Source organism: Corticium candelabrum, chromosome 10, assembly GCF_963422355.1.
Source record: "Corticium candelabrum chromosome 10, ooCorCand1.1, whole genome shotgun sequence".
NCBI lineage: Eukaryota > Metazoa > Porifera > Homoscleromorpha > Homosclerophorida > Plakinidae > Corticium > Corticium candelabrum.
This window is the reverse complement of record NC_085094.1, coordinates 8,060,270-8,067,769: the sequence shown is the minus strand read 5'-3', so window position 1 is coordinate 8,067,769 and position 7,500 is coordinate 8,060,270. Positions and strand designations below refer to the sequence as shown.

The window sequence follows — 7,500 nt, the reverse complement described above, 5'->3', positions numbered from 1 at the left end:
TTCACCACAGCCGGTAAAGTCGATCTGGCATAAATACATGTTACGTGCGTTTAGCCATGCAGAAGTGGAGAAGTACTGTCAACATACTGGAACGGGAACAATTTCAATTGTTGGTGTTATTGGTTCAGGGGGAAGTGTTCCATTCAACTGCATTTATAAAACAGACTTAATGAATCAAGTGTGTGTGTGTGTGTGTGTGTGTGTGTGTGTGTGTGTGTGTGTGTGTGTGTACGTGCACTCATGCATGTCCATGTACATGTGTGCATGTGAAAACATTAATTCAAACCTCCAATTCCTGAAAAGTTGCTGAAAGCAGCTTCACCCATAAAGTGCTTGTTTGTTGAACTACAGTACACCTAATAACCAATTACAACACAATCGCCTATACAGCTTTATGACACGCATCTGGAACACTTTTCTCTTACACAACTTGCACATCGGTTCCAACTCCCAGCCGTCCGGGTGTCCACTCAAAAACTTGCTCAGATACGGTATCTCTATTTGTATGAGTGACTGCATCCTAGGCAACAGATTAGATGCTTGGACTAGTTCAAATGCTGAAGTACTTTATTTAGAATGGGATTAAGGTACAGACTTATTAGCAACACAATACAGTCACTAGATTCATGAAATGTATTTCACAGTAAGTGCTGATTGTCGTATGTTTTTTTGTTTGCTTATTGATATTAAAAATATTTTAAATTTTGTAGACAAAACAACAGACTAGTTTTCAATAACTAACACATGCATGCTCACAACAAAACAACCACAATAGCAATATAGTTGCATATTATTACTTTGCACCAGAAAGGGACTAGGAATATATTGGGTAAAAAATATTATAAATAAATATATATATATATATATATATATATATATATAATAAAAAAATTATTCTAGACTGGTTCTAAAGAGACTGGCATTGTCCTGTAAGGACGCGCTTTGAAAGAATAAAATATTGAATAAATAAAAATTAAAAAATAACAAAATTGTGTAAAATAATATTGTGTAAAAGTCGTTCTATAATCTCTTCTCAACAACTACACAAGATGATGATGATAATGATGTAACATCCTGTCAGCTGACGAAATACTTAATAAACTAATTAATTGCTGCCAGTTTGTGGCAGCTAGTTCAAGCATCCTAGTACATGGATAGTAATTACTTACTATATATTTATTAAATCTCCAACTTACATTTGCACGAGTGCAATCCAATAGTTTAGACTTGGTTGTATCTCTTGGTGTAAATGTTCCAAACGCTGCAGTCTGACCAACTTGACGAACTTGACATAAATAACCTTTGAAATCGGGATCTGAAGTCTGTTTCTTAGAAATAGTCACTAAGGGCAGAAACAACATTAATAAAATATATCAATTCAACTATTACCCTAATTAATTAATTAATTAATTATTGATGACATTCTGTACCAGTGTACATCTCTCCTGGAATATATCCACCAGGAATAGCAGATGATGTGATTTCAAATGGAGAATTGTTATGTGGACGTCCACTGCCATGGGAACCTTGAGGAGTCATATCAGTACACTGACTTTCAGGTGCTCCACCTGGATATGACAAAGCCTTCTTTGTGAAGCACAACAGCAAGACAAAACTGGCAATCATCTAGAATGTGAAGGTGACGTAAGATTAGCAATACTATTAATGCAATTGCTGTTTACCTTAATTTGGTTTATTACATCTATATCAAAGAATGAAAAATGACTTACTCAAAAATACATGCTCTGCTTTGTGTTAATTTTAAAATATCTAAATTGTGAAATTTGTAGATTGGTAGCTAGACCTTCCATAGGTAAGCAAGCAATCTTTTGTGCACACACCCTCACACACACACACACACACACACACACACACACACACACACACACAAACACACACACACACACACACACCATAATTTAAATAGCCTACATATACTTTCTAACCACAAATCAACATTAAACGCTATAAATTAAATTCTTCATACTCACATGCCTAAATAAATAATTTTCTATGCGTTTAATTAATTAACAAAACCAACACCTTGAAAACTAAATATATAACCAGTTGATCAAGAAATAAATATCATTGTAGACATTCCAAATAGGTAATCATGTGCATTCCACAATTAAAGTTTTCTTCATGGCTGCAAAAGTTCTTAGCGTCTAGATCTTTTCTCCCACTAGAAAACCATCAGACGGTAGTACGAGTCCATTACCCAATCATTCCACTGAATTAGAAAGTCGACATTTTATAAAGAGTCAAAATGCATCAGTACGTTATTCACTGCATGTGTGCACGTGACCTAGCTTCTCTTCAATATGAAGACTCGAATCGAAGTGTGACGAAATACAAAGCATAACACAAGTCTGAGTTTGTAGTTGACGGTACTGTATAGGTACATACTATCAGAGCTACAATGTCATCTACATGCTACTGTGTAGCTATAGCTAGGCTGATAGATCTAGACATGTATATGTCGCTAGGTGTGGATGAGACAGCTATCACGAGCAAAGGACAGGCCGACAAGCACGCATTTCATATCAAATTCCATCCGCTACCGCCCTGATCTATTAGTTACCCAGCCGGCTCTCTGGCTGTACACCAACAACTTGCATTGCAAGCTACAAAAACGAGCTCATTTGTTGATGATCGAAGCTCCTACCTTCACATTCTTCATTGCTTTTGTTGCCTCTTTCCTTGACTGCCTTGCGTTGCGATCACTGTTTGGTAGAGTCTCTATTTGAACGTAATATGACTAACTGTGACGTCACCGACTCAACACGGATGTAGGCGGCCCCAATCAAACAGCAGCGGGCTTCCGGTGACTCACTTTGCGGATGCTAGTGACGACTGGTACCGACAGTACAGTAGGGAGCGATTTTGTTTGGTTTACTCGTCATTGTAAAGAATTATTAACTTAATTAAAATAAGCTAACCAGGGCCAAGAGCCCCAACTACGATTTAGCTAAAACCAAGAAATCGTCCAGCTGGCAGGCTAACAGTTTTCCTGGCCAAATTAATAACTTGTTTGCGCATGAACAGTGAGGAGTGATTGCTTGTCCGCGTGTTTGTGCTACTTTTTGATTTAATTAAGTTTTATTTCCGTTTATTAATGTTTGTTTTATGTATTTTTAAAATTTTGTCTCAATGATATAAAAAATTTTCACATAATTCAGAACATCTATTATTTATATATTTTATCTGGGTGCTTATTTACTTATTTGTGTATGTTTGTTCTGCATATTTGCACTTTAAATAGTTTTGTTCTAATTGCAGACAAATTACTCACAAAATCTAAAATATATTTACTATTAATCTATTATATTAATTAATTACTATTTATTTATTTTGTTAATAATTATTTATGGGTTTTTTCTTTTTGAAATTAATTAGTAGTAGTCTGGGTGTTGTGTGTTCTAACCTCTACATAGCCATTTTAGTGCAGCTGTTAGACACATTTATTGTTATGGATACGTGCACGTCAGCACATTACTTTCCAACAAGGGGGTCCAGTTCTCACACAATGAAAGACCAGGCTACTAAACTTCAAATCCCAGCACACCACACTAGTACACAGGCTAGTCTAGCTATACACACATACTACACGACCTACTCTAGCTATCACAAAAGTTACCAATTCAACCGTCAAGATTACTGAACATAACTACATTAGAAACGAAGCAATCATGATGAAGCAAATAACTAACAAGTGCAGAGATGTTGCGCAACTTGTTCCAGACATGTCACTTGTGCTAGTCGGTGATGGTGACACATCGTTTCCTTGTGGATTAGACGTTCGTCCTGTTGTTATATTTGTAGCCTGTCTTCCTGCAGAAGCAGACGATTCTGTTGTAGTGTTGACAGTTGAGGTTACCTACAATAGTCAAGAATCACAACATCATGTGAAGTCATATGTACCCGGTTAATATAATGTACCTTGCTAGGAGATGTTGGTTGTTGTTGAGGTGGTGAGACTTTAGTGATTTCTACAGTTGAAGGATCAGTGCCGTTGGCTAAAGGCGTGATCTAGAATCACATGATTATGTCGAGTCGTTTCAAGACATTATTTAATTAAATGTGCCCATGGACAACATAATCACATAAATCACAATATAAACATCACAGTAAAACACAGTAAAACTCTGTGTGTGTGTGTGTGTGTGTGTGTGTGTGTGTGTGTGTGTGTGTGTGTGTGTGCGCGCGCGCATGTAAATGCAAGCATGTCCAAACATTAATTCAAACCCTCACTTCCTGAAATGTTGCTGAAGTCAGCTGCACCCATAAAGTGCTTGTTTGTTGAACTACCGTACACCTAATGACCAACACAACCATCTATATAGCTTTATTACACACATCTGCAATATCTCTCTCTTACACAACTTGCACATCGGTTCCAACTCCCAGCTGTCCGGGTGTCCAGTCAAAAACTTGCTCAGATACAGCATCTTTATTTGTATGAGTGACTGCACCCTAAACAACAGATTACTTACCAATAACTAACATGCCTACAAACAATGAAGTACAACTACAATATAACAATATATTACTTACATGTAGTCCGTTGACTGTTGCATTTAACTATTAAAGAGTACAGTAGTCTAGTTCTATGATTAGACCCAACAAAAGTCCAGCTGACAAAATGCTTAATTAATTGCTGCCAGTTTTGTAGTAGTTGGTTCAAGCAGATATGTATGGCATAATCAGTTACTCTCTAGTACATTAAGAATCTTCAACTTACATTTGCACTAGTGCAAGCCAATGATTTAGACTTGGTTGTATTTCTTGGTGTAAATATTCCAAACGCTGCCGTCTGACCAACTTGACGAACTTGACATAAATAACCCTTGAAATCGGGATCTGAAGTCTGTTTCTTAGAAATAGTCACTAAGACCAGAAACAACATCAACTAATAATAAACAATATCAATTAATCATAAACAAGATCAATTATTAATAAACAATATTAATTAATAATAAACAATATTAATATCAGGATGATGCCAGTAGAGCAGATGGTACCGGCATCATCCTGATAGGCTTGTGGAGACGATGACATTACTATGATGTGGGATACCACCGTCCCCACTGCCAAGAACATCAGAGCCAATCGTCCAGACATCTGTCTCAGAAATAGGAAGACAAACACTTGTCTTCTTATTGATATCAGCTGTCCTGCTGATGGCAACATTGGCAAGAAACATGCTAAGTTGGCGAAGTACAGCAACTTGCGAGTGGAAATAAGCCGCATGTGGCATTGTCAAACACTGGTGGTTCTGGTGGTTTCGAGAGCTTTGGGCACAGTGCACGCAGGTATTGCACAGTGGCTGGACAGTATTCCAGGTCATCACAACCTGCAGCACTTACAGAAAACAGTGCTTCTGGGATCTACTCGGATCCTTTGTAAAGTCATGTCTCTTTCTAGACAGCCGTGATGGTCTAAGTACTTCTGAAGCAGGGTTTGCTTCTGGTGCTTGTAATAGACTTTACAAACCAGACTGATCTGGTTGAGCACGACATATTTTTAATTAATAATAAACAATATCAATTCAACTATCATTCTGTACCATTATATGTCTGTCCTGGAATATATCCATCAGGAATAGCAGATGATGTGATTTCAAATGGAGAATTGTCATGTGGACGTCCACTGCCATGGGGACCTTGAGGAGTCATAGCAACACACTGACTTGTAGGTGCTCCACCTGAATATGACAAAGCCTTCTTTGTGAAGCACAACAGCAAGACAAAACTGGCAATCACCTGAAAAGTAAAATGAGACAAAATCACTGCATACAGTTTTCATAATAGACAGTTGTGTCTACACATCAAACCATGCATCACTAATCAAACTGTGTCATAAAGAAGTATTTTGAGAAATCAAAGTTCAAGTAATTTGTGGATTGTTAACAAACAATCTTAATAATTCCCAATCTATTTGTACACACACGCGCGCGCGCACACACACCACACGCACACGCAAGCGCGCGCGCACACACGCACACACGCACACACACACACACACACACACACACACACACACACACACACACACTAATCCGAATACTCGGAATTGAACAAACAAACTCCGGCACATCTCATTTCAGGCCGCCAAAGTCTCGTTTCTGGCCGTCGCATGCAGTCCGGGCGAAGTCCGACTCGACTGTTCGTCTCCGACGGCCGAACTCGACCGGGCCGCCACGTTTTGCGACGATCAGAGACCGGCGTCGTGTCGATCGGCGTGTTACTGACATTCATCCAGACAGACGGAAGCGTGGGTTGGCGTATCTTCTAGGATAGAAATGGGGAGGAACTGGATACGCAACTCCCAAAGTTGTTAGATCCGCCAAATGAATCTAGCACGCCAGGGTTCACTCAAAGACAGTAACGTTTTCAGCCCTTTCCTAGAATCATAAAATTTGTTTACGTTGGCTTTCATGATACAGTTGTGGCGTAATGGAATTGGTAGCTAGTAGCTATAGACACGTTCCTGGCATCGGCATTTGCTGCCATGCACTACCATGCAGTACGATCGACTCTACAGCACAAGTCAATTGCAGCGTTAACTTGCTGGCTGTACGCAAACGGCGCACCGTTCAATCATTAAATCTGTGTGAGGCACAAAGTGAAGATGATGAATGCAGATCAATGATTCATGGTCACTTTGTGATCTACTGATAGTGACATTCTGATGAAATCTATAGTCTAGAGATATACAAGTAGGGCACTCTAGACCGCGACTTCGACAGCTAGATAGGCCTACAGTCTTACCGTCTGAATGTTCATATTGCTTGCCATCTAGATCTGCTGTGCTCTAGCTCCTTGATGAAGAGAAATGGTCTTGGAAGCAGTTGCGCACCGTTGGTTACAAGGCGGGGCTGCGGATTGACGCAACACGCGGACTTAAGCAGAACAGTATCGTGTGTGTTGTACGCTCGATGAGACAACACACAATCGCACTACACCCACGCCACGTGCACATCCACGTGCACACCCACTTCCCACGCCAACATCAAACACAGTATTTTGAGTTGTTGATTGTACTGGCAGAGGAAGGTCGACTGGAGGTAGTTACCGCATTCATGTAGCCAAACCGAAATTAACTTTTACACAGCCGAAAATAACGGTGAGATGTACTCCAATTTAATTAGTTCCTATAAACTTATTATTTAAACTTACTTTCAAGCAGCGTGGCAAACATACCAACAACTTGATACTCCAAAACAGAAATCAACTGTAAGTAGGCAGAGTGCTCATCATATTTCACATGTTTATATATATATATATATATATATATATATATATATATATATATATATATATATATAGATCAACTTTAATTACCATCCACACAAATACTATAATAGGACAGTACAATACTGCCACAGAAGACACTAATCAAGCTATCATAATGACTTCAAACGTGCATGGCTACAAAAGTAATATGATGATTGCAAGAAAGCAAACCAATAGCAAAATAAGTGGAGAAGCATGTGCTGCG

General features: G+C 38.8%; 3 protein-coding genes across 3 annotated transcripts in view; all 3 read right to left on the bottom strand.

The window, feature by feature from the left end:
* The window catches only part of LOC134185703 (putative ferric-chelate reductase 1), a 9,268-nt gene extending 6,507 nt beyond the window's left edge, over positions 1-2,761 (bottom strand). The window contains exons 1-7 of the mRNA XM_062653564.1: positions 2,666-2,761; positions 1,431-1,626; positions 1,197-1,342; positions 426-520; positions 287-356; positions 88-147; positions 1-24 (exon numbers count right to left, since the gene is read on the bottom strand). The exon at positions 1-24 is cut by the window's left edge and continues 162 nt beyond it. Of these exons, the coding sequence (XP_062509548.1) occupies positions 1-24; positions 88-147; positions 287-356; positions 426-520; positions 1,197-1,342; positions 1,431-1,626; positions 2,666-2,680 (606 nt within the window). The 5' untranslated portion in view covers positions 2,681-2,761. The remainder of the gene's footprint in view (positions 25-87; positions 148-286; positions 357-425; positions 521-1,196; positions 1,343-1,430; positions 1,627-2,665) is intronic.
* A 768-nt stretch (positions 2,762-3,529) lies between these two features.
* Positions 3,530-6,963, bottom strand: LOC134185734 (putative defense protein 3). Its single transcript, XM_062653600.1, has 7 exons — positions 6,771-6,963; positions 5,567-5,762; positions 4,742-4,887; positions 4,379-4,473; positions 4,252-4,315; positions 3,940-4,029; positions 3,530-3,877 (listed from the first exon to the last, which is right to left on the bottom strand). The coding sequence occupies exons 1-7, from the start codon at positions 6,795-6,797 to the stop codon at positions 3,668-3,670; spliced, it is 828 nt and encodes a 275-aa protein (XP_062509584.1). The 5' UTR covers positions 6,798-6,963; the 3' UTR covers positions 3,530-3,667.
* Positions 6,964-7,316: 353 nt separating this feature from the next.
* Positions 7,317-7,500, bottom strand: part of LOC134185670 (reelin domain-containing protein 1-like) — a 4,863-nt gene continuing 4,679 nt past the window's right edge. The window contains exon 10 of the mRNA XM_062653511.1: positions 7,317-7,500. This exon is cut by the window's right edge and continues 239 nt beyond it. Coding sequence (XP_062509495.1) covers positions 7,431-7,500 — 70 coding nt within the window. The 3' untranslated portion in view covers positions 7,317-7,430.

Coding starts and splice junctions, on each gene's coding strand:
- LOC134185734 (XM_062653600.1), bottom strand. CDS start 6,797: ATGGCAAGCAATATGAACATTCAGACG. Junction 5,763..6,770: donor GCAATATGAACATTCAGACG/GTAAGACTGTAG, acceptor TTTACTTTTCAG/GTGATTGCCAGTTTTGTCTT. Junction 4,030..4,251: donor CTTCAGCAACATTTCAGGAA/GTGAGGGTTTGA, acceptor ATGTGATTCTAG/ATCACGCCTTTAGCCAACGG.